Below are 27,412 nucleotides of genomic sequence, written 5' to 3'. Positions count from 1 at the left end.
GTGGCATGCAGGCTCAGTAGTTGTGGCTCGCGGGCTCTAGAGCGCAGGCTCAGTGGTTGTGGCACACGGGCTCAGTTACTCTGCAGCATGTGGGGTCTTCCTGGACCACGGCTCAAACCCCTGTCCCCTGCATTGGCAGGCAGATTCTTAACCACTGTGCCACCAGGGAAGTCCCTAGCACCCAGACTTTAGTCTCTAAATACCTCATTCCACTAAAAGAAACAAGAGCTCCTTGGAGGAATGATTAATTCCAGGGCTGGGGCAAAGAAAGTGAAGATGAGCCTAGAATATCTTGTGCTAGAAAGCAAGGAAATAGTTAAAAAGATAGGACAGCCAAAAGGACACAGGAACCAACATGAAGGGCTCCCTCCCTTTGGCTAAATCTGGGGCAACTTAAATATCCAAATAAATAATGATAGTAATGGTAATACCCACTGAATAAAATGCAATCTGTGAGTCAATACAGATTTAAATGCATAAATTAATAAAATGAAAGTATGATAAGAAATAAGTTATTGATATAGTACTTTTCCCCCCAAATACTTACTAATTAAAAAGGGAATTAATTAAAAGAGAAAAACGGTAACTTGACAGTGGAGAAGCCTGGTAGATACCAGCAAGTTAACATGACCAGCAAAGGGACAAATCAAGAGTGCACCACCAGGGACTTCCCTGGTGGTCCAGGGGTTAAGAATTGTCTTGCAATGCAGGGGATGCTGGTTTGATCCCTAGCTGGGGAACTGGGATCCCACATGCGATGGGGCAACTAAGCCCGTGCACCACAACTAGAGAGCCCACATGCCGCAACTAATGAGCCTGCACACCACAACTAGAGAGAAGCTCGCACACTGCAATGAAAGGTCCTGCGTGCCACAACTAAGACCTGACGCAGTCAAAAAAAATAAAAAAAATAAAAAAGTGTACCACCAAAAAAACACAAGCATCACTTCTGTGATATTACTGCCCAAAACATATTACATGAATATAATCATGAGGAAACATCAGACAAACCCAAATGGAGACACATCATAGATAAGAACTGGCTTGCAATCTTTAAAAGTGTCAAGGTTATGAAAGTCAAGAAAAGACTGAGGAACTGTTCCAGATTGAAGGAGACCAGAGATGTGACAACTACTCAATATGTGGTATCAGTGCAGATCCTATTACTACAAGGACATTATTGGGACAATTGGCAAAACTTGAATGGGGTCCAAGAATTAGATGTATCAGTGTTATTTCCTGATTTTTTTGGTAGTACTGTGGTCATATAGGAGGATGTCCTTGTTTATAAGGAATACACATTAATGTATTTAGGGGTGAAGGGGCAGACTGTCAGCAATTTGCACTTAAATGACCCATATTTTTGTACCATTCTTGCAACTTCTCTGTCAAAATAAGTAAAACAAAGAACAGCAGAAAACAAAACAGCTAATCCATATGCTAATTGTTTGGAAATCATGCACATTTCCCCATATAAATGGTTTTGAGTATGAAATTAGCAAAATTAACTGACAACACTAGGTACTACAGGGAAGCCAAGTACATTCAGTCTTTGTAGATGGTATTACAAATCTACGTAATCCCTTTGTGGTGGTGGTGGTGGTGGTGGTGTAGAGAAGACATTAAAACAGGCTGGAAAGGTTATCCTCCTATTATAGTTCACACTGTTCCAGCTTTATCCCCTTTATCCTAATAGTCTCACTTATGTGAATTTATTTCAAAAAATTGATTTTAAAAAAGTAAAGCATGTAAATATACTTACAAAAGCATTTTTATATAGTGAAAAGTGAAAATTAGTTCAATATCTCACAGGAAAATGACTTCCCTAATTATGATACTTTAAAATGATGCAATGTTCCACAGCTATGAAGAACAGTAAGTATTATTATTGGGAGAACTTGGAAAAGGTATCTTGGTCTGTATAAAAAGTACTAAGTAAAGTCACTGAAACAAAATTATGTATTCTGATTACAACTAGATCAAAACTATGTATTTAAGCAATACATAATCTTTAATAGAATGAATTCATCAGAAAATGGTTGCTGGATTATAGTTGTCAGATTATAGGATTATAGCTGGAAAGTGTTTATTTTTAATTGTCTTTTATAAGGTTTCAAAGGTAATTTTACATGAATTGTATGGTGTGTGAATTATACCTCAATAAAGCAGTTCCCAAAAAAAAGAGTTAATTTTAAAGAAACTTTAAAAATAATAAGTTAAATTGTCAGCTACATTAGTCCATTTAGCTCTTGTAGGTGAAATACACAACAAATTCTTATGTTTCAGTTTTCAGGATCACACTCTCCTCCCTGATGTCCGTTAGTAGGGTATGGAATATTCATTAGGTTTGATGCTCCTAAGTTACAGAATGCCTGTATCTTAGTAAGTTCTATGGTGATGCAGTCATTTAATATCAGACATGCAAATAATAAATTAAGAAAATAGTAGTTTGCTCTCTTTGGATTTCTAATTTCAAAGGAAAAAAATCTACTATTAATCAGTAGTTGATTTATTAATTCTTAAATCCATGCTTTCTTCAGATTTTACAAAATAAATTATAGTTTTTTTCCATTACAAAGTAGTTTTAAAGAACAAAATTACAGAACTTCCCTGGTGGCACAGTGGTTAAGAATCCGCCTGCAATGCAGGGGACACGGGTTTGATCCCTGGTCCAGGAAGATCCCACATGCCGTGGAGCAACTAAGCCTGTGCACCACAACTACTGAGTCTGTGCTCTAGAGCCCGTGAGCCACAACTACCGAGCCTGTGTGCCACAACTACTGAAGACCACTTTGCAACAAGGAGAAGCCACCGCAATAAGAAGCCCACGCGCAGCAGCGAAGACCCAACGCAACCAAAAATAAATAAATTAATTAATTACTTAAAAAAAAGAACAAAATTACATGTTTCCTAATATTTCCTTAGGATCTATGCCCAGAAGCAAAATTATTATAAAACTTGCTGATATATAGCAACTATATATAATTTTTAAACAGACAGAGAAAGGCAATTTCTCTCAAAGAAATGACAATATTTTGACAAAACACAAATATCCAAACTAATATTTACAATAAATAAGTTAAAGTATTAATCAGTAGAAATAAAAGATATAAAATGTATTTGAAAATATAAAAACCATATAATGAGATACAATTATGTAATATTTGGTACAGTTATTAACAATCATATGGTTTACCTGATAGCATCCACTCCCCCAGTCCGGGTAACTCAGCTTCCTTTCACACTTTTCCATGACAAATGCTGATTTCTGAATTAGACACACTGAATGAGGTCCATACTTTTCAGCACCATAGTTTTTAAAAAGGTCTGAAGCAAACCAGAAAAGTTTTCTTTATTAAAAATTGACTTTGGGCTCAAAGAATAAGAAATTGAAGTATTCCACTCTTATAATTAAAAGTTGCTTTAAAAATCAAACATGTTTCATGGAAATTTTCAATTAAAAAAAATCAAGAGAGAGGGTTCCAAACTCAAACTGGATTCTCAATAAAGCAATTAGTAGGAGAATTATTATATCAGAAGCAAGAGATAAAATTGGGCCTAAAGCAACTAAATTAAATATATAGAGGAAATGGCACTAAGAATCACCTTCAATGGTGTCCTAAATAGGAGTCACTTCCCAAGTGACCCATGATAGGATAAGGCCAAGTGATTTATATAATGAAGATTTTTTTGGAGTGTTGCAACTTTTGCAAGACGTTCTTGTATTTTCAACTTATGCCATCTCCTGGAAGTCAATAAATGACAGGTTGAACTAGTCTTAGACTAAGCACAAATCTGCAGAGGTATGGGGCAGACTAAATGACCCCCAACTAGCTAATGGACAAAGGAATGAAGTCCTTAAAGCCTAGGAATAAAAAAAAAAAAAAAAAAGCCTAGGAATAATTTTCTCTCTTTACACTTAATACAAGTTTCACCTTTTGAAAGCAGAGTTCAATTAGCCCATTTTGAAATATTATAAAGATAAAAATTTTATGTCAGTTTAAAAAAATCTTAATTGTATAAGCTAAGAAAGAAAATGTAAAACAATAAAACAGAACTTTATATTTCTTTATTTATGAATATTTCAAAGTCTTCAAAACACATAGTGATCATTGTCAAAAAAAAGAAAAGAGGGGTCAGGCCAACCCTCAGGCCAAATCCTGAGAAATACCTGTTTTTATAAAGAAAGTTTTATTGGAACACAGCTATACTCATTCACTTACATATTATCTGTAACTGCTTTCACACTTAACAGCAGAGCTAAAAAGTTGCAACAGAGACTGCATGACCCATAAAGCCTAAAATATTGACTATCTTGCTTTTAATAATAAATATTTGCCAACTCCAGCTCTAAAATATTAAAATGTGACACTATATCTTTGGCAAACCCATAATTGACAAATATGTGCATTTCTTTTGCTGTAACATGCAACTGTTGCGTAGTTATGTCATTAGACATTTATTAAGTAGGTAAGTGATGGGAAAAAATGACTGTACAAATCCAGTTACATCTGCCAGGTTTAAGAATAAAAGGACAAAAATTATGGAAATTTTAATTTTAAATGATTTAGTCTGAAATAAAGTATGGAATGGGGGCGGGGAGGAAAGGACCAGGTTAAAAATTTTGATGACCACAGGCAGAAAAACTACTTATTGCTCTTGATTAACAAATCAGATGTGAGAACATTTTGTTTACAAAGGTGGTTAGTATGAGCTATAACTACTATTGCTGAATATCCAATTGCCATACTGTTTATTTCCTTGATGACCTGTTCATTTAAATATACTAAATGGGAATAAATAAGATGGCAATACATCTTACTAGCCATGGGACAATAGTATTATTCTGATATCTGGAGAATGACACGTTATGTCTAAATTACATAAAATGCACACTCCTCAGGAGAGGAAAGAATAGAATACCTAATATGATTTAATAAAAAGAGTTCTGCATTGGAGGATCTCGCACTGACATCAATTAAATGTATTACTTAGTAGCTCTTCCCTCATCTGTGAAATTCGATAATATCTTCTCTATGTCTCTTGCCAGGTTTTTAGAAGAACAAAATGAAATGATAAAAGTGAAATTGTTTTGCAAATGAAGTGTCATGCAAATATAAGGTATTACTAAACGGTAGTGTGTGTACACACATGTGCAAGTGTATCTAATAGCTAACAATCCTTTCTATGTGTCGTAATTCTAAGCACTTACTGTATTAGTTCATTTAATCCTCACAACTCTATGAGACAGGTATTATCTCTTTTGTACAGAGGAGAAAACTGAGGCGCAGAGAAGTTACTTTGAACAGGTGGATAGCAGTGGAACCACAACATAAACTCAGACAATCTGGCTCCAGGGTCTGTATCCTTAACCACTATTTTGTATTGCTGATATATACTTTTAATATGTATATAACATTTAATTTCACTAAACTACTAACCTGGTTGATTTTCCAATACTCTACAATCTGAGCTGCGCTGATATTCACCACTTAAATGCCAACTGAATTCCTGACTGAAAGGGCAGTAGTCAGCAATTTCTACTGAACCACCGTAATAAGGCAGATCTTCTGCAGGTACTCCACTGAGTTCATCGAAGTACTACAAAGAAAAAAATATTAGGAAGGCAGGAGAGTAAGAAACATTCTACATAATCAAAACAAAGCCCACAGGCAATTTATAGCAACCAATTAATGCTGTATAACACAAAGAAGATATTAATCTATTTTTTTCATACATAGTACAACACAAAGATAGTAATATACTACCTGAGGGGTATTTTGAGGTTGTTGTAGTTTTAGAAATAAGCAAGGTAAGTAAATTAGTCTGTTTTTTATTAGATGACAAATTTGACTAATGTTTTAAAAGGATGAATAGGAAGAGTTTTAAGAGCTGACAAAACACAAAACTAATGCATAGAATTAAGATGTTTTAAATTTAATGTACTTCAAGTGTTTTTAGGAGAATTAATTTATATGTTGTTTTGACAAACTTGAAAAAACCATAAGAAAATGAATGAGATCATATATATAAAATACTTTGAACACCAAAGGAACAAGGTACCAGATAAATTTTAAAGATTTCACATTTTAAATTATATTACTAAGAGTAGAAATATATAGTCGCCATCTTCTGGTGTCTAAAGCACTCAGTGTGGTCATAAACATATGTAGGAAGCTCAAAATTTAGCAGCAATCACTTTAAATTCACTTCTGAGATATCATTTCTGACTAATGGGTCCTCTGTCAATGGCAGGCAGAGCTGAGGCTTTTTTTAGAAATAGCCACTTCAACAAAAAACTTAAAGGTCAAATCAGAGATTCAGACTGGACACATGGGACTGTTTCCTTCACCTTTCAGATCTCATTAGGCAAACTTTTCTAAAGCAGAACTTCCAAGTCTTCTAATTAACTGAACTACAGTACCTTAGTTACTCTATTTTATTTCCTTTTTAAAAAAATTTTTTATTTTATAATGGGTGTAGTTGATTAACAATGTTGTGTTAGTTTCAGGTGTACAGCAAAGTGATTCAGTTATACATGTATCTATTGTTTTTCAAATTCTTTTTCCATTTAGGTCATTACAGAGTATTCAGCAGAGTTCCCTGTGATATACAGTAGGTCTTTATTGGTTATCTATTTTAAATACATCAGTGTGTACATGTCAATCCCAAACTCCCAATCTATCCCTCCCCCTCCCCCTTCCCCCCTGGTAACCATAAGTTCGTTCTCTAAGTCTGTGAGTCTGTTTCTGTTTTGTAAATAAGTTTAGTTGTATCATTTTTTAAAGATTCCGCATATAAGTGACATATGATATTTGTCTTCTTCGGTTAGTTTCTTTCTTTAAAGAACCTTGTTTTTGATATAAATTAAAGACGAAGACTTTGGAAATAATTAAAAAGAAAATACAAACAATTTATAAAAAGTAGATCAAAATAGGGACTTCCCCAGTGGTCCAGTGGTTAAGACTCCACGCTCCCAATGCAGGGGGCCCGAGTTCGAACCCTGGTCAGGGAACTAGATCCCACATGCCACAACTAAGACCTGGCGCAGCCAAATAAATAAAAAAATAAATATGTATTTTAAAATAGATCAGAATAAATATTCTAAATGTCTCTTACCATTACTACAAGACATTGCTGGATATTAATTAATTGCTATCAATTAACACATTGGTTATAAAGAAATGGAAGAATTCTTCAGTTTTTTCTAACTTACAGAAAACAAATGGGGGCTTAAAAATTGAAAAACTTAAGAGAATTCACTCTTCTAATTCAAAATGGAGACTTCTTTTTAAAAGGTTGATTCCTGAAACTGTGCCCCAAAGAAGTGTTACCTGGTACTCCTGAGGTAAAGGTTTCGGAAACTTCTGCAAATTACACACTGCAACTGCTCTCTGGTCCTGTCTGCAAGTTAACTGCAATGGATTACTTCTGAGCGTGTTACAGTAAGGGCTCAGCATCTGTCTCCTGTACACAAAGATAAAACACCATGGTATCAAACTCTGAAGAAGATATTATAAGTCTATTCTAGAGTTTGTGTTTTCCATTACAATTTCAATATGTTTTAATACCTTAAAACTAATTGCTAAATCAGTTGTAAGTTATAAACTTACTTTTCAAAGCATAAAGGAAATGCTTAATGTAGGTGTGAGGATTAATGCTAGATATATGACTCTTTCACTGTTATTAAGTAAGGTCCTATTTAGCTCTTTCTCCACTTTTGCCATAAAATGGAGTTCCAAGGTCCCTAACCAGTCTGCCTTCTTCTCTCTACCTTTCAGAGTCTTCTTACAGTTGTTTTATTTATAATGTCTAGGGGTTTTAGTTGTGCTTAGAAGGAGGAATAGGAAAGAGTACATCTACATCTTCCCAGAAATGGAAGTGGGACTTGTATTTTTATATTATTTTTAAAAAAAGGTTTCCCGGGGGAGTTCCCTGGTGGCCTAGTGGTTAGGATTCTGGGTTTTCACTGCCATGGCCCGGGTTCAATCCCCAGTCGGGGAACTGAGATCCTGCAAGCTGCACATGGCACTGTGAAAAAAAAAAAAATTCCCCAGGTGATTGTGATGCACTCAGACTAAGGAACTATGTTGGGGAATAATATGATGTTGTATCCCACAGGCTTGAAAGCCTGGTCGATGCCCTGCCTCCAGACTGAATAAAGAGTGCAGAGACAGTGACAGAGACATCAATGGTTTATTCTTACACGTCTGAAACAAAAGCATCCTGGAGTGACACCCCACTGTGTATGGCAGACTGCAGGCAGGATGTGGCAGCAATCTTCCCTACTCAGGGGAGAAAGGGGCTACCATTTATGGGGAACTGACGTCAGGTGGGCTCATCAGTTACCAGGGAAGCCAGCAGCTGGGGTGGGGGCAAGCAGGTAGGCAGTTACTGATTAAGCCCTATAATTCAGAGGACTGGATAGTCACGTGAATAAAGCAGGGACTGGTCGAGCAGATGAACAGAGAACAAGAGAACAGCCATCTTGAATGGCCTGACCATACAACTTTTATTTGGCATTTTATGATTAATAGAACTTTCAAATAGTACATAATCTCATTATTTCTAAAAGGAACCCTCCAAAGTAGAACTAGTATCTTTATTTTACTGATAAGTAAAAAGTCTGAGACAATTAGCTTGCCCAAGATCATAAAGCTGATGAGGGACAGAGCTGAGACTTCAATCTCTCTCTCCAAGGCCAGGGCCTTGCTCATCACAGAAGTACCTGGTGATGGGTACTTGTGTTAAAGATGTTAGTCTTATCTTTTGTCATCTGGGCTAGGCCCCAAAGCAGTTTAAATCACTCATAGTTTCTACTAAGGAGTCTGACGTCTGAGTTATAAGCCTGCTGTGAGAAAAGCTGCTCATAAGCAGTAGCAGGAAGCACTGCAGTTACTTTGGGGACAGCTAGTTAACTCCAGTACTACAACCTGACCTGCCAGTGTAGTTGTTCCCAAATTTTGCTGCACATTAGAATCATCTAGAGAGATTTTTAAAGTCTCCATGCCCACCTTGCACCCCATACCAATTGAATCAGAATGTCTGAAGGCAGGAATCAGGCATTAGTATGACTCATAAAAGGACAAACTGATAATTTGAAATTCATCAAAATTAAAAAACTTTTGTTCCACAAAAACACTGTTAAGAGAACTAAAAGTCATATTGGCATAAGACACGAAGAGACATCTCACCAAAGAGGATATCTAGATAGCAAATAAGTACATGAAAAGATGTTCAACATCATTAGCCATTAGGGAAATGCAAATTAAAACCACAATGATATATCACACTACTTTTCAGAATAGCTAAAATAAAAAACGGTGACGGGGGCAGAGTCAAGATGGCATACTAGGATGCAGAATTTGCATCTCCTCACAACTAGGGCACCTACCAGGCTGGCTCCCGTGGGGGACCATGGACACCTAAGGGGACGGGAGGAAAACCCAGTGACTGGGTAGGATGTGGGGCGTGGGGGGAGTGAAGGGGGAGGAATAGTGGAGGCGGGATGGGACTGGCGTTCCTGAGGGGCGGCTGGGGGAGGGGAAGGGATCCCACGCCCCAAGGGGGAAACTGGGGAACCACTGGGAGGGAGGAGGATCAAAAGGGGGCGTGGTCAGGTTTCCCCTGCACACCTGGACCCCCAGGAACCTGCTGAGATCCCAGGCCTGATCCTCTGTCCACCTAGGCCCCCTCCAGCTGCGCGGGTCCTGAGGGAGTGGGAGGGAGGGAAGGGGGAGCAAAAGTAAAGGCCGGACCTCTGGGACCAGCACCCCTGAGGGGTGGCTGGGGGAGGAATTCCTACACCCAGCGGGACCCACCCACAGTTGGGGGTCCAGCCCGACGGTGGACAGCCTGGGGGAGACAGTGGGGGAGGGGCGTGAAGGAACAGAAGGGAATGGGGCCAGTGCTTTCCCTGTCCACGTAGGCACCAGGAAGCCTGCTGGGCTCCCAGGCCTAATCCTCTGCCCTCGGAGCCTCCCTCCTGCCACACAGAGCCCAAGCCCTGCCCCTACACCCCCACCCAGGGCCCTGCCTCTACACTTCGAGACCCCCTGCCACGAGCTGGGCCTAAACCCCACCCACACACCCTCACTCAGGGCCCTACGTCCAAACTCCGGAACCCCACACACCAGAGGCCCTCCTTTCAACGTGCTGCCTCTCCCCTTCTGCGCAGGACCTAAACAGAGGCCCTGCGCCATGCTCAGATTTCACCCCCCACCGGCCTAGGTCCTGCCCCACACTAAACCCCCGCCTCTGCCTAAGTTCCACCCCCACCCCAGCCTAAACTGTACCCCCATAGCCAAGGCTTCTTTTTTCTTTTTTCCTCTCAGACTGGGGTTCTGTTTTACCTTGTTGATTCACTGTTGTTGATTCTTTTATATTTTTCCTAAAAAGCTTTTATTTTTCTAATTTTATTTTATTCTTTATACTTTGTTAGTGATCTCTCCTTTTGGCTTGTTGCCCCCCTCCCTTTTTTTCTTTTTTTTTTGCTGTGGTTTTATTTTACCTTGTTGCAGTTGTTTCAATTATAGTTTTATTTCTCCTGATATATTTTTATCTTTCTAATTTTATTTTGTTTTTTATTGTTTGATATTGTACTGATCCTTTTTTAATTTCTTTCTTCCTTTTTTTTTTTTTTTTTACTGTGTCACGAAGCTTGCAGGATCTTGGTTCCCAGGCTGGAGGTCGGGCCCGAGCTCCTGTGGTGGGAGCTCTGAGTCTAAACTGCTGGACTAACAGAGAACCTCAGACCCCAGGGAATATCAATTGGACTGAGGCCTCCAGAAGGTCCTCATCTCAGCACCAAGACCCAGCTCTATCTAACTGCCTGCAAACTCCAGTGCTGAACGTCTCAGGACAAACAACCAATAAGACAGGAATACAGCACCACCCATCAAAAAAAAAAAAAAAAAGAAAAAAGAGACGACAAAAAAATATGTTACAGACGAAGGAGCAAGGTGAAAACCTACAAGACCAAATAAACGAAGAAGAAATAGGAAACCTACAGTAAAGATAATCCAAAATCTCGGAAATGGAACGGAGAAAATACAAGAAACATTTACCAAGGATCTAGAAGAACTAAAGAGCAAATAAACAGTGATAAACAACACAATTAAGAAAACTAAAAACACTCTAGAAGGAATCAATAACAGAAAAACTGAGGCAGAAGAACGGATAAGTGAGCTGGAAGATAAAATGGTGGAAATAACTGCCGGGGAGCAGAATAAAGAAAAAGGAATGAAAAGAATTGAGGACAGTTTCAGAAACCTCTGGGACAACATTAAACACACCAACATTTGAATTATAGGGGTCCCAGAAGAAGAAGAGAAAAAGAAATGGTCTGAAAAAATATTTGAAGAGATTATAGTCAAAACTTCCCTAATATGGGAAAGGAAATAGTCAATCAAGTCAATCAAGTCCAGGAAGCACAGAGATTCCCATACAGGATAAATCCAAGGAGAAACATGCCAAGACACATATTAATCAATCAAAAATTAAATACAAAGAAAAAATATTAAAAGCAGCAAGGGAAAAGCAACAAATAACATACAAGGGAATCCTCATAAGGTTAACAGCTGCTTTTTCAGCAGAAACTCTGCAAACCAGAAGGGAGTGGCAGGACATATTTAAAGTGATGAAAGGGAAAAACCTACAACCAAGATTACTCTACACAGCAAGGATCTCATTCAGATTTGATGGAGAAATTAAAACCTTTACAGATAAGCAAAAGTTAAGAGAATTCAGCACCACCAAACCAGCTTTACAACAAATGCTAAAGGAACTTCTCTAGGCAGGAAACACAAGAGAAGGAAAAGGCCTACAATAACAAACCCAAAACAGTTAAGAAAATGGTAATGGGAACATACATATTGATAATTACCTTAAATGTAAATGGATTAAATGTTCCAATGAAAAGACATAGACTGGCTGAATGGATACAAAAACAAGACCTGTACATACACTGTCTACAAGAGACCCACTTCAGACCTACGGACACATACAGACTGAAAGTGAGGGGATGGAAAAAGATATTCATGCAAATGGAAATCAAAAGAAAGCTGGAGTAGCAATTCTCATATCAGACAAAATAGACTTTAAAATAAGGACTATTATAAGAGACAAAGAAGGACACTATATAATGATCAAGGGATCAATCCAAGAAGAAGATATAACAATTGTAAATATTTATGCACCCAACATAGGAGCACCTCAATACATAAGGCAAATGCTAACAGCCATAAAAGGGGAAATCAACAGTAACACAATCATAGTAGGGGACTTTAACACCCCACTTTCACCAATGCACAGATCATCCAAAATGAAAATAAATGAGGAAACACAAGCTTTAGATGACACATTAAACAAGATGGACTTAATTGATATTTATAGGACATTCCATCCAAAAACAACAGAATACACTTTCTTCTCAAGTGCTCAGGGCACATTCTCCAGGATAGATCATAACTTGGGTCACAAATCAAGCCTTGGTAAATTTAAGAAAACTGAAATCATATCAAGTATCTTTTCTGACCACAACGCTATGAGACTAGATATCAATTACAGGAAAAAATCTGTAAAAAATATAAACACATAGAGGCTAAACAATACACTACTAAATAACCAAGAGATCACTGAAGAAATCAAAGAGGAAATCAAAAAATACCTAGAAACAAATGACAATGAAAACACAGTGACCCAAAACCTATGGGATGCAGCAAAAGCAGTTCTAAGAGGGAAGTTTATAGCAATACAATCTTACCTCAAGAAACAAGAAAAATCTCAAATAAACAACCTAATCGTACACCTAAAGCAACTGGAGAAAGAAGAACAAAAAAACCCCAAAGGTAGCAGAAGGAAAGAAATCATAAAGATCAGATCAGAAATATATGAAAAAGAAATGAAGGAAACAATAGCAAAGATCAATAAAACTAAAAGCTGGTTCTTTGAGAAGATAAACAAAATTGATAAACCATTAGCCAGACTCACCAAGAAAAAAAGGTAGAAGACTCAAATCAACAGAATTAGAAATGAAAAAGGAGAAGCGGGCTTCCCTGGTGGCGCAGTGGTTGAGAATCTGCCTGCCAATGCAGGGGACACGGGTTCGAGCCCTGGCCTGGGAGGATCCCACATGCCGCGGAGCAGCTGGGCCCATGAGCCACAGTTGCTGAGCCTGTGCGTCTGGAGCCTGTGCTCCGCAACAAGAGAGGCCGCGATAGTGAGAGGCCCGCGCACCGCGATGAAGAGCGGCCCCCGCTTGCCGCAACTGGAGAAAGCCCTCGCACAGAAACGAAGACCCAACACAGCCAAAAATAAATAAATAAATAAATAAATAAATAAATAAAAATTAAAAAAAAAAAAAGAAGGAGAAGCAACAACTGACACTGCACAAATACAAAGGATCATGAGAGATTACTACAAGCAACTATATGCCAATAAAATGGACAACCGGGAAGAAATGGACAAATTCTTAGAAAAGCACAACCTTCTGAGACTGAACCAGGAAGAAATAGAAAATTTAAAGAGGCCAATCACAGGCACTGAAATTGAGACTGTGATTAAAAATCTTCCAACAAACAAAAGTCCAGGACCAGATGGCTTCACAGGCGAATTCTATCAAACATTCAGAGAAGAGCTAACACCTATCCTTCTCAAACTCTTCCAAAACATAGCAGAGGGAGGAACAATACCAAACTCATTCTATGAGGCCACCATCACCCTGATACCAAAACCAGACAAAGATGTCACACAAAAGAAAACTACAGACCAATATCACTGATGAGCATAGATGTAAAAATCCTCAACAAACTACTAGCAAACAGAATCCAACAGCACATTAATAGGATCATACACCATGATCAAGTGGGGTTTATCCCAGCAATGCAAGGACTCTTCAAGATATGCAAATCAATAAATGTGATATAGCATATTAACAAATTGAAGGATAAAAACCATATGATCATGTCAATAGATGCAGAAAAAGCTTTTGGCAAAATTCAACACCCCGTTTATGATAAAAACTCTCCAGAAAGCAGGCATAGAGGGAACCTACTTCAACACAATAAAGGCCATATATGACAAACCCACAGCCAACATCGTTGTCAACAGTGAAAAACTGAAACCATTTCCTCTAAGATCAGGAAAAAGACAAAGTTGCCCACTCTCACTATTATTCAACATAGTTTTGTAAGTTTTAGCCATGGCAATCAGAGAAGAAAAAGAAATAAAAGGAATCCAAATCAGAAAAGAAGAAGTAAAACTGTCACTGTTTGCAGATGACAGGGTACTATACATAGAGAATCCTAAAGATGCCACCAGAAAACTACTAGAGCTAATCAATGAATTTGGTAGAGTAGAAGGATACAAAATTAATGCACAGAAATCTCTTGCATTCCTATACACTAATGATGAAAAATCTGAAAGAGAAATTAAGGAAACACTCCCATTTACCATTGCAACAAAAAGAATAAAATACCTAGGAATAAACCTACCTAAGGAGACAAAAGACCTGTATGCAGAAAACTATAAGACACTGATGAAAGAAATTAAAGATGATACAAACAGATGGAGAGATATACTATGTTTTTGGATTGGAAGAATCAACATTGTGAAAATGACTCTATTACCCAAAGCAATCTACAGATTCAATGCAATCCCTATCAAACTACCAATGGCATTTTTCACAGAACTAGAATAAAAAATTGCACAACTTGTATGGAAACACAAAAGACACTGAATAGCCAAACAATCTTGAGAAAGAAAAACAGAGCTGGAGGAATCAGGCTCCCTGACTTCAGACTATACTACAAAGCTATAGTAATCAAGACAGTATGGTACTGGCACAAAAACAGAAATATAGATCAGTGGAACAAGATAGAAAGCACAGAGATAAACCCACGCACATATGGTCACCTTATCTTTGATTAAGGAGGTAAGAACATACAATGGAGAAAAGACAGTCTCTTCAATAAGTGGTGCTGGAAAAACTGGACAGCTACATGTAAAAGAATGAAATTAGAACACTCCCTAACACCATACACAAAAATAAACTCAAAATGGATTAAAGACCTAAATGTAAGGCCAGACACTATCAAACTCTTAGAGGAAGACATAGGCAGAACACTTTATGACATAAATCACAGCAAGATCCTTTTTGACCCACCTCCTAAAGAAATGGAAATTAAAACAAAACAAAACAAAAAAAATGGGATCTAATGAAACTTAAAAGCTTTTGCACAGCAAAGGAAACCATAAACAAGATGAAAAGACAACTCTCAGAATGGGAGAAAATATTTGCAAACGAAGCAACTGACAAAGGATTAATCTCCAAAATATACAAGCAGCTCATGCAGCTCAATATCCAAAAACAAACAACCCAATCCAAAAATGGGCAGAAGACCTAAATAGACATTTCTCCAAAGAAGATATACAGATTGCCAACAAACAAGTGAAAAGATGCTCAACAGCACTAATTATTAGAGAAATGCAAATCTAAACTACAATGAGGTATCACCTCACACTGGTCAGAATGGCCATCATCAAAAAATCTACAAACAATAAATGCTGGAGAGGGTGTGGAGAAAAGGGAACCCTCTTGCACTGTTGGTGGGAATGTAAATTGATACAGCCACTATGGAGAACAATATGGAGGTTCCTTAAAAAACTAAAAATAGAACTACCAAATGACCTAGAAATCCCACTACTGGGCATATACCCTGAGAAAACCATAATTCAAAAAGAGTCATGTACCACAATGTTAATTGCAGCACTATTTACAATAGCCAGGACATGGAAGTAACCTAAGTGCCCATCAACAGGTGAATGGATAAAGAAGATGTGGCACATATATATAATGGAATATTACTCAAGCCATAAAAAGAAACGATATTGAGTTATTTGTAGTGAGGTGGATGGACCTAGAGTCTGTCGTACAGAGTGAGTCAGAAAGAGAAAAACTAATACCGTATGCTAACACATATATATGGAATCTAAAAAAAAAAATGGTTCTGAAGAACCTAGGGGCAGGACAGGAATAAAGACACAGACGTAGAGAATGGACTTGAGGACACGGGGAGGGGGAAGGGTAAGCTGGGACGAAGTGAGAGAGTAACACTGACATATATACACTACCAAATGTAAAATAGATAGCTAGTGGGAAGCAGCTGCATGGCACAAGGAGATCAGCTTGGTGCTTTGCGACCACCTAGAGGGGTGGGATAAGGAGGGTGGGAGGGAGACGCAAGAGAAATGGCATATGCGGATATATGTATGCATATACCTGATTCACTTTGTTATACAGCAGAAACTAACACAACACTGTAAAGCAATTATACTCCAATAAAGATGTTAAAAAAAAAAAAAGGTGACAATACCAAATGCTGGTGAGGATGTGGAGAAACTGTTATTGCTCATACATTGCTGGTTGGAATATAAAATGGTATAGCCATTCTGGAAAAGAGTTTGGCAGTTTCTTACAACACTAAACTTGCAACTACCATATTACACAGTGATTGCACTCCTAGGCACTTATTCTAGAAAAATGAAGATTTATGTTCACACGAAATCCTGTACACAAAAGTTTATATCAGCTTTATTCATAATAGCCCAAAACTAGAAACAACCCAGATGTCAACATGTGAATGGTTAAACAAACTGTGGTACATCCATATCATGGAATATTATTCAGCCATAAAAATGAGCAAAGTTTTGATATACACAACTGGGTGAATCCTCAGAAAATTATGCTGAGTGAAAAAAGCCAATCCCAAAAGAGTAGATACCATTATGAGTCCATTTATATAACATCCTTGAAATGACAAAATTACAGAAATGGAGAACAGATTAGTAGTTTTCAGGGGTGGGAGGGAAGTGGGTATAGTTACAAAAGGGCAATAGGAGGGATCCCTGTGGTGATCCAGATATTTTGTATCTGACTGTATCAATGTCAATATCCTGGGTGTGATATGGTACTACAGTTTTGCAAGATGTTACCAATCAAGGAAACTGGATAAAGTACACATGAGGGCTCTATTTCTTCTACAACTGTATGTGAATCTACAATTACCTCAAAAAGTTTAAAAATATATACATTTGTAAATATATGAGCGCATGTGTGTGTGCGTGTTTCCCCCAAAATTGGAGACTGTATGTTTTAAAAAGCTTTCTAGGTAATTATGAGATGCATCCAGATTAGAGAAACACTATTCAAATGTTGCTTTATGTTTTTGATACTGAATCAATAGTGGCATCTATGTTTATGAGTGCATTCTCTGAAGAAAACAAATAAGAATGCTAGAGTATGGAAAATTTTGCAATATATATATTTATGAATTACAAGGTAAACAGAAATGTTTTATGGCTCTGGCGCTCACACTGTACATCCTTTTGGTATATGCTTTAAAACAATACTGTGGCTAGTTATTATGATATTATCATAAAGAACTGTAGACGGTTTTCCACACATTTTGAAATTGAACTGTTTAGACGACATTTTGAAAATCGGGACACTTTAGGCTCTGGATAGAGAACAAAATCAGGAATAAACGGTGTCATCAAAGACATTAGGAGGAAAGGCATCCTTACTTTTGTCTCTGCTGATCAATCCAGAATTTACAGCTCCTCCTGACAAAGTCACAGCCCATTCCTCGGCCCCAGTCTAACTTCTCAGCCATGCTGTAATTAGCTTTATACCAGCTGTGGAAATAATTCAAACAAAGCACTTTATATTACTGTCATTTAAAAAACAACTCCAGCATACCAATTACAAATCTCAACAATGAGCAAACTAGAACCTCAAAAAGGACTTTGGTGACCATCCCCACAGATGAGCATTTACAAACAAAGTCCATCCTGCATAGGATTGCTGCACAGGATCACTGCAGCAGGGACTGTGAAATTTTAGTCTTGAGGAAAACATGAGTACTCGAGGGTGCTTTTACATTTGAAAAAAACCAAACCAAACCAAACCAAACCGTGTTCCCATTGTAATTTTCAAAGACGATATAAGTCACAGAGGAGAAAATGATTAAGGTGTGAGACAAGGGGAATAAAAGGCAAAGAAACAAAGAGAATGAGAGAAAAAGAGAAGGGAGTAAACTGAAGAAGAAAAGTAGAATTACTAGTTGTCTAGCCTTTACCTAATCTGATCCAGTTGGCCCTAGTTTCTTGCTTCCCTGGCCTCGAATTTGTGATATTCTATCAATATGGCTCCTGCTTGTGACTAAACATTACACCATTATAATAAGACAAATGAATACTATGCCCAAAACATTAAAAATGTTCCAATTTCAGAGAAAAACCACAGTGATTTATCGATAATTTCCTGGCAAAATTAATCAAAGGCAACGAACCTACTTTTGTTAGTTTTTCTTCTTTATTCTTTTTTTTTTTTTTTAATTTATTTATTTAATTTTTTTTTGGCTGTGTTGGGTCTTCGTTTCTGTGCGAGGGCTTTCTCTAGTTGTGGCAAGTAGGGGCCACTCTTCATCGCAGTGTGCAGGCCTCTCACTATCGTGGCCTCTCTTGTTGCGGAGCACAGGATTCAGACGCGCAGGCTCAGTAGTTGTGGCTCACGGGCCTAGTTGCTCTGCGGCATGTGGGATCTTCCGAGACCAGGGCTCGAACCCGTGTCCCCTGCATTGGCAGGCAGATTCTCAACCACTGCGCCACCAGGGAAGCCCTTTAGAGAAATATCTATTCAAATCCTTCACCAATTTTTAAATTGAGTTGTCTTTTTATTTCGAGTTGTTAAGAGTTCTTTATATATTCTGGGTACTAGATCCTTATCAGATAGATAATTTGCAAATATTTTCTCCTTTTGTGAGTTCTTTCCACTTTCTTGACAGTGTCCTTTGAAGTACAAGTATTTAATTTTGATGTAGTCCAATTTATCTATTTTTTCTTTGGTTGCTTGTGCTTTTGGTGTCATATCTAAGAAATCACTGCCTAATCTCGTATCATGAAGATTTACACCAATATTTCCTTCTAAGAATTGTATAGTTTTAGCCTTATATTTAGGTCTTCAATCCATTTTGAGTTAATTTTTGTATATCATGTGTGGTAGGGGTTCATTCTTTTGTATATGGATATCCAGTTGTCCCAACACCATTTGTTGAAAAAACTATTCTTTCTCCATTGAATGGTTTTGGCACCCTCATCAACATCTTTACTCTCAACCATTATATATGTATGTGTGTACTTTGGTCGTGATGTATTTCTCACTGTGTGAGACACCATGCCTAAAAAACTTCTAAACGACATTTTGCAGAATGTGTGAAGGGCTTTGGGCAGTAGAAAGGACCACTTGAGATGCAGGGAGACATTAAAAAAAAGGCTACTATAGTAATCCAAGGAAAAGATAATGGTGGCCTTGATAAATGTGACCCAAAAAGTAGACAGACTCCTGGGATACTGAAGAGCTAAAAATTAATCAAGATTTATGATTGATTAGATGTGAGAGGTAGGGAGAGGGAGTTGTCAAGGATGATTCCCAGGTTTCTGGATGGAGACATGATAATGTCTTTTACTGGGAGAAGGAATTTAGCTAATCTACACTAACGTCTTATGGATTTATGAAAATTAATTTCCACATCTACAATTTAAAAATACTGCCAGATACTTAGAAACATCTGGCTCATTTTTCTCTTGCATCAGAAAAAGGAAGAAATGCTTTGAAATTCACCAGTGCCATGTTTCACTAGTGACCCACAACACTCCACAGTGCTTCTATATCCTACTGGTATCTTAAAGAAACTAGCATTATTTACAGAAGGGCTATAAATAGGTTGTTAAACAGAGCAGCAGGACCACTTTTGTTGGCCATTGCTTGTTCAGGGATAAATGGGAAAGAGCTATAATGGCACTAAAAGGAATCCAGCATTTTTTTTTCTTTTCAAAAATATGAATTTCCCTACTTGGTCCACTGAAAAGGACGAGAAGCAATGACAACCCAGTAGAAATGAACACAGTCCCTAGATTGTGGTTTCTAAAAGCTATTCTCCATCAAAAGGGACATTCCAGTGCTCCTTGGAAAACTGGCTGATGCCAGATCTAGGATGATATAGGGTATGTGCAGATCAGCCTGGTACATCCTGCTATACCAAAAAGCAAGGAAGCTATCAAAAACTGAGACTTGTCAAAAAAAAACCCAGGAGCCCACAGCGAAAAAGACTCCCATTGGAGTCATTTAAAAACAGTATTCTATTGCTTTACAAGAAAGTTCTATTGCCTTAAAAACCAGGAATCTCTACGTAAACCAATTTCACTTACAATTAAAAAAAATTGTTTATGTAAGCTTTTCCTTCATATCCGCATGGGCTCTACTTATTAAAAAATAAATCTCATAATGCCAGGGATTTATTCTATTCATTACTATACACCTCAGGGCCTCAAACATTTACTGAATGAATGAGTGGAGCTGGTACAGGTAATGGATAGCTAACTGCACAAAATTTTAAAAATAGCTATATTTTACTTCATGTAAAATGTCAGTATTTTCTTAAGCTAATATTCATTTCATCTTAATAGTAATCTTAATATTCATTTCATTTTAATAAACAATTCATATAAAATTCTCACAGCTGTCTTACCCAGTGTCCTCCATTAACGCCAGAGTGATTCGAGAGAGGACTCGGTTCTGGGTGTGAGAACCAGTCATTGCTTCATTCTGGAAATCACCAACAGATTTTAATTAGAAGACTGGACTCCTTGCAAGTCCCAATAATTTCCGTGAGTGCTTTGATGTATATTTAAAATGTTGCAAGTGTGAGAGGCTGACAAAATATTGACTTAAAATAGTGGAATACATAAGCCTTCTTTAAGATGACAAGACTGAAGCTTAAAGCAAAATCTACTTTCTGCCTCAAATGTCTATATTGTATACAATTTCCCTGTAATGATAGATAACTAGCATTTAGAACTCTGTGATGAAAATGAAGATAAATATATGGAAACAGAAATACTGTTAAAAACATTACACTATTCAGGCAAAGTAAAGTGGGTGGTTGAGACAGATGCCCAGATAATGGAGTGGGGAATGGAACACTTGCCTGAATTACAAAGAAAATGCTTTTATAACCAACTTTCTATACTTTGCGATCACAGAAATACATATTAATATGCAAAACAAGTATCACAGAATCACAGGATCAAAGGAGTTGCCTGAGGGACCCAAAATATCAAGGTCTACTAACTACCCAATGTCTTAATTTGTATAATAAAATTCCTACCAGAAGGTCACCTAATGGTAAGGGCTTCACTGTCTCTTAAGGAAGCATATTCTATCTTTGGGAAGCTCTGATTATTCTTTTTTTTTTGGGGTGCCTGCACGGCTTGCAGGATCTAAGTTCCCAGACCAGGGATCAAACCCATGCCCTCAGCAGCAAAAGCATGGAGTCCTAACCACTGGACTCCAGGGAATTCCCGTATTCTGCTAATCTTTATGTTGAACACTGGATGGCCATCTCAAGTACTTTAATATCATCTTTTTAAAAAATAGTTCAAGGACACAAAGTTGATTTCAGAGGAAAGGCAGCAGTTAATGAAACTAATAAAATGACTACTCTCAAGTCTTCTATTGAAAACTAAGTAAATTTTCATTTCTGGCCAATCTACAGCTTTCTAAAGGGAATCACTTGAGAAAACTGTTTAAGGAAAATAAAGAAACTTATTCCCATGTGAGAAATAAGTGTACATGTTTTCCATAAGTTTCTATCACTGTTACTTTGTGGTCACCTAGATAAGAACAGTCAGCACAAGCATTAATTTCACTCTTTTCATAATTTTGCTAACTTGGATCATGGTGTATGTAACCTGCAAGTATTTAATTATTTAAACAGACATCTAAAAAAAAAATACACACACACACACACACACACACACACACATATACCCTTTGACCCAGAAATTCCATTTCCAGGGATTTATCCTTCCTTTTTCTATATAAACAAATCTGATCTTGCATTAACTTTCTAGTTCTGCTCCCCTGGAAACCTAATAAGGGTGGAATGTCAACTGTGTTACTAGGCAACAGGACTTAAGGAAAAATCACCACCTGTTATGCCTCTGGACTTGGGATTACTATAAATGAACATGAATACCTGTTGGTAAACCACAGTTTTGGACTTCTCTGTGTGCAGTGACTCTTACGGGTATGTCCCTTACAGGCATCTGGAAGTTATGTCTATGAAACTGTTAGAAAAAGATGTTGGTTCTTATTTGGGACATGGTACTTCTAAGTCAGGCTGGTTCTTGCACCCCTCTATTATGGTCTTCTGCTTATGGTATTTGAGCTGGAGGGAGAGGGAGAGAGGCATGGATGACAGCCCTTAGACTACTGTGTAGAGCACTAGAGAAATGCCTGACTCTGCCATGCTGGCATGCTGTTCTTTCTTTCTTGTATCCTTCTAATGTTTTTTGAATGTGACCTGTTTAGGTCTTATAGGTTTGACTGACTGTTTAGTTGAATCTAAGAACACCTACTGGAATGCCACTCCTGTAAGGCACTGAAGGTATAAATAAATTGCTCATTACAACATTTTTAAGACAAAAAATTTAAAATATAATTATTCATTAAAAAGGATTGTTTTTACATTCATATAATACTATGTAGCTGTTTAAAAATAAGTAGATCCATGTATACAGTCTATTCTACTAATGCATGTATTTTTGTAATGTAAATGAGCTCATGTGAGACGAGTAAATAAGGGAATGACATCAGGATAAGATGGAATCATGTTGGTTCATAATGATTTCTCTCTGGATTTTAATGTTTTGTGCAATGGAACAATAGCAGCTAAATTAATCATTTTGCTGTACACTTGAAACTAATACAACATTGTTAATCAATTATGTTCCAATATAAAATAAAAATTAAAAAACAAACAAAAACCCAAAATACATGAAGACAGCCGAACACAGCAACAGAGGAATGCTGTGCTGTGTATGATGCTCATTCACTCCATGTTCTTCCAACTGGCTCAGTATGGCCAGAGGCTTTGTCTTCGAAGTGTTTGTTGCATTGTTCTCTTGCCTTTGTACATTTTACTCTTGTCCCCATTATTCAGATTTATAGTCTCTCATCTATCTACCATTGCTTTTTGCTATTGTTTAAGGTAAAGAAATACTAGAGTAAATACAGGAGTTTATTTATTGGAAATATGATGTCTTTTCAGACTGAGCTAGTACTTTTATTATGACTTATTGCTTTTGTTAATAACCTGGTATTTGTGTTTCCTACACGCCTTGTTATTTTTAGTGTTCGATTTTGAAGAAAGAGGTTCCTTAGGAAAGCATACATTGTATGACAGCAGAAGCACTTATACTGCCTTGGAAAGATGTCTAAGATATATTGTTAAATGAAAAAAGTTGCATAAACGTATGAACCTATTTAAAAAAAACTGTGTGTTAGTGTGTCTGTCTATCTGTCTATCTAACATTTCTGGAAGGATATTTAAAAAACTTAAATAGTGATTACATCTGGAAAGTAGATCTGGAAAGCTAAAGGGGAAAGGGACTTTTAAAATTTTTTTACTTTATAACCTATTATATGTTTGAATAAGTTGAGTACGAATTCTTTTATTAAAGAAATCTAGTAAAATTCTAAAATAAACTGACCTCTAATAATCGCTTTTCCCAATGGTTGAGCTCAGTGCCCATACCACCTTGATTTTCAAGTTCCATTCCCTCCAGAATTGGACAGTTAAAGTGTTTTCGTGCTTCATCCTAAGAATCAGAAAAAAATAAGTAAATAAACCCTACAAAAGTCCAACATAATGGCAAACTCCTTACCACACTGGATATAATAGTCATTAAAGAATTACTTTGGTGAGAAGAGAGAATGTCTTTTAAAACTATAGTTTTTAATATAATTAAATATTTTGATACTGTCACACTTTTCTTTGCTATTGAACTACTATTTCTCTTAATATTTTTTCCTCTATTTGAAGATTTTGCCTTTAAGTCATATATTTCAAAAAAGTTATAGACTGGTATGATTGCCATTTGCAACTGTTGTGTCAACAATGATTTTAATGCAGGTATAAACTGCTCTTATTATGGATATAGTTTTTGTAAGAAAAATAAGTTGTTCATTAGAAAACAATTTTGTTCATTTGGTTTCGTCTGTCCTTCAGTTAGAGATTTCCAGGGATGGGAAATATCCCAAGAGCAGTGCAAAAGTTCAGAGGTCAGAAGGAGCTGTGTGTAGTCAAGGAAGGGGGAGAAGGGAGAATAGGTTTCTGTCATTAAATAAGAGGGTGTGATGATTAATTTTATGTGTCAATTTGGCTGGTCCACAGATAGCTGATCAAACATTATTCTGAATGTTTCTGTGAAGGTGTTTTTGGATGAGATTAACATTTAAATTAGTGGACTTTAAGTAAAGCCGATCAGTCTCTAACATAAATGGGCCAGTCAGTTGAAGGCCTTCATAGAACAAAGGCTGATTTTACTCCTGAGCAAGAAGGAATTTTGCCAGCCGAATGCTTCTGGAATCAAACTACAACTCTTCCCTGAGTCTTCAGGTTGCCAGCCTACCTCATCAGATTTTGGACCAGCCAATTACTTAAAATAAATCTCTTTATCTCTTTCTCTCTCAACATATCCTGTTGGTTCTGTTTTTCTGGAGAACCCTGACTAAAACAGACTCCAAATGAAATGACCCGCAATTATGCATATAGTACCAGGGATCCTAAGAGGTATCACAACAGAGCACTGGTATCACAACTTAAAGCAGTGGGTAGAATGCAGCCATAAGAGTCATTGCCAAATTTCTGTTTCCTCAGATTGTGCTTGGCCTGTAGCTTTACTGTACTGCCTTTATATTATGTTTCCTGCTACAGGCTTTGAAATTTAATCATTAGTTCTTAAACAATAATGATTAGTAAAGAAGGGACCATAATGAACGAAAAGAGCAGATGGCTCATGAGACATGAAGTTCAGTGATACTCACAACAACACGAGGTGTTACTAGAAGATACACGGTGTGAGGAACTCTCTTATTATCTCGAATATCCCATAATCTCTCCACTTTTCGAACTACTTTATCACTCCATTGATATAATCCAAGACTGCATTTAAAGAATAAAAAGACAGTCCTTTTTGCAAATTCACCACCACTTTAAGTGTAAAAGTGTTTATGAATATCAATATGAAATTAAAATATTTGAGCTTACTATACACCAAGTGCAAGCAAAGACTTGATAGCATTTTCTAATTTAATCTTTTCAATAACTTTATGAGATTATCATCACTATTTTGCAGATAAAGAGACAGAAGCTTAGAGAGATGAAGTAACTTGCTCAAATTCAAATAGCTAATAAATATTTGGCTAAGATGACAATGAATTACTTCCTCTTAACAAATTTACTGGATAAAACAAAAGCATGTCGAGAGACATATCTTAGTACTGTACATAACAAAACTTAACAAAAGGTGACATCTTAATTTAGTGGGAAAGCATAATTTACTTAATAACTGTGCTGTAAAATTGGTTATCCTACTAGGAAAAATTAAAGTTAAATCCCTATTTTACCCCATATACAGAAATAAATTCCAGACAAATGTCAGTAAAAATGGCAGAGTAAGGACCTCTGAACTTCATGAAAGCAATGGGGAAAGTATCAAAATTGGCCAAATGAACCTTTTCAGAACTCTGGAAATTAACCAAAGCCTTGTAGTAATCCAGGAAGCACTTCTTTAAGAAAAATGGATGAATCTCAGAAAGAACAGCAAGCTTTGTGGCGTTTTCCCATGCCCTCTCTCCAGCTTCGTGGCAGCTTTGAAAACCAACAGCCCACAATCATGGTGAAAACCAGCAATCTTGCAGCCAGAGGGAGCAGAAGGGGGTTGACTGGCAGAATGCATTAAAAAAAAAAACATGATCCAACTATGTCTACAAGAGACACAGTTCAGAGTCAAGGATACAAGTAGGTTGAACGTAAAAGGATTAAAAGCATGTACCATGAAAATAGGACTCAAAAAAGAGCTGGAACAGTTATACTAACATCAGACAAAATAGACTTTAAGACAAAAATTGTTACTAGAGACATTTTATAATGAAGAAATGGTCAATCCACCAAGAAGACATAACAATTATAAACACATATGTGCCTTACAAAAGAACCCCCAAATACATGAAGGAAAAATAAATTCTAAATGGATTAAAGCTATGAACATAAAAAATTCAAATAATAATTTACCAGAAGAAATTTAGAAGAATATTTGTATAATCTCTGTAGGGCAGAAGAAACTTTCTTAAGCAATAAAAAAGATTAATAATATAAAATTTTAAAACTTTTCTGTATGGGAAAAAATATGACAAATAAAAAGATAACTAAATGGGAGAAAACAATCTCATTTTGGGGAATCTATCTTGCACAAATAAAAGCACTACTACAAAAGTGTTATATTTATTATAGAAAATTATAATGGACATCAATTTTTTTTTCCCCTATAACCTGTATCATTTTTTTCTGGCTTTTTCCTAGATTACTTCTACCACTGACCCTATGAATCTCTCATTCTCACCAATAAAACAGAATATAAAGAGGCTATTTTTTCCCACCATTATTTTATGAAGATTTTACACATTTATTCAAAGAATTATATGGTGAACACCTGTATACCCAGTAACCATTACTTAGATTCTACAATGAATACTTTTATTTGTTGTATTATATATCTATTCATCTACCCATGCCCTAGAAAGATTATTCTTAATTCCTTTTCTTTTTCCGTGGCAAGGCAATGTTTAAACACAGTGAACAAAGCCAACAAGAAAATAATCAGCTTTTACCTCATTAATAACTCCAATATCCTCTTCATCATTCACATTTCAAGATTAATGGTTTCTCCAAATAAATAGGTTAGGGCCAAATCTGACTCTTTGTATGTCTAACACCTGAATTTCTTATTACTGTATTATCTCCATTTATACTGTAAGATTTCCTGCTTTTGAGGAATATCCCGAATGTAAGAAAGCACTGCAAATTATCAGCTTAACAATGGTTCTTGTGTGTAGGAATCTCTGTCCTCCTTACCTACATCACTACGTAGATGTTGCCTATCTCACTACTTATGTGTTTCCCATAAAGACCACAATTCTTAGGAAAGACCAGACTTCTCCCATACCACCAAACGAACACAATCTAGGAAGTAAAACATGTATTCCTACATTAGAATTGTTTCTTAACATATACTCTAAAAAAATGCTATGATGAATAAAGTACTATCTGTTTTAATATTTATTTACTTCTAGCTACCTAAATGGAGATCTTTGTGTGAGAATTAATTTTGTATTCTACATCCATATACCACTACTCTGATAAAGATATGGAAGAGTGTCAGCACCCCGAGAAGGTTTCCTTATGCCCCTTCTCAATCTGTTCAACTTGTATGGCATTTAATAGCCTGC

The 27,412-nt window shown here is 36.8% G+C and overlaps 1 protein-coding gene across 2 annotated transcripts in view; it reads right to left on the bottom strand.

The window, feature by feature from the left end:
* Window positions 1-27,412, bottom strand: part of LMLN (leishmanolysin like peptidase) — a 127,432-nt gene that overhangs the window by 64,681 nt on the left and 35,339 nt on the right. For both annotated transcript variants that reach the window (XM_059920915.1, XM_059920914.1), the window contains exons 9-15: window positions 24,950-25,067; window positions 23,614-23,721; window positions 20,589-20,665; window positions 17,584-17,694; window positions 7,335-7,467; window positions 5,442-5,601; window positions 3,197-3,327 (exon numbers count right to left, since the gene is read on the bottom strand). In XM_059920915.1, coding sequence (XP_059776898.1) covers window positions 3,197-3,327; window positions 5,442-5,601; window positions 7,335-7,467; window positions 17,584-17,694; window positions 20,589-20,665; window positions 23,614-23,721; window positions 24,950-25,067 — 838 coding nt within the window. The remainder of the gene's footprint in view (window positions 1-3,196; window positions 3,328-5,441; window positions 5,602-7,334; window positions 7,468-17,583; window positions 17,695-20,588; window positions 20,666-23,613; window positions 23,722-24,949; window positions 25,068-27,412) is intronic.

Source organism: Balaenoptera ricei, chromosome 4 (genome assembly GCF_028023285.1).
Source record: "Balaenoptera ricei isolate mBalRic1 chromosome 4, mBalRic1.hap2, whole genome shotgun sequence".
Taxonomy (NCBI): Eukaryota; Metazoa; Chordata; class Mammalia; order Artiodactyla; family Balaenopteridae; genus Balaenoptera; species Balaenoptera ricei.
Note: the sequence above shows the minus strand (reverse complement) of the source record. Positions and strands in the feature narration are given on the sequence as shown.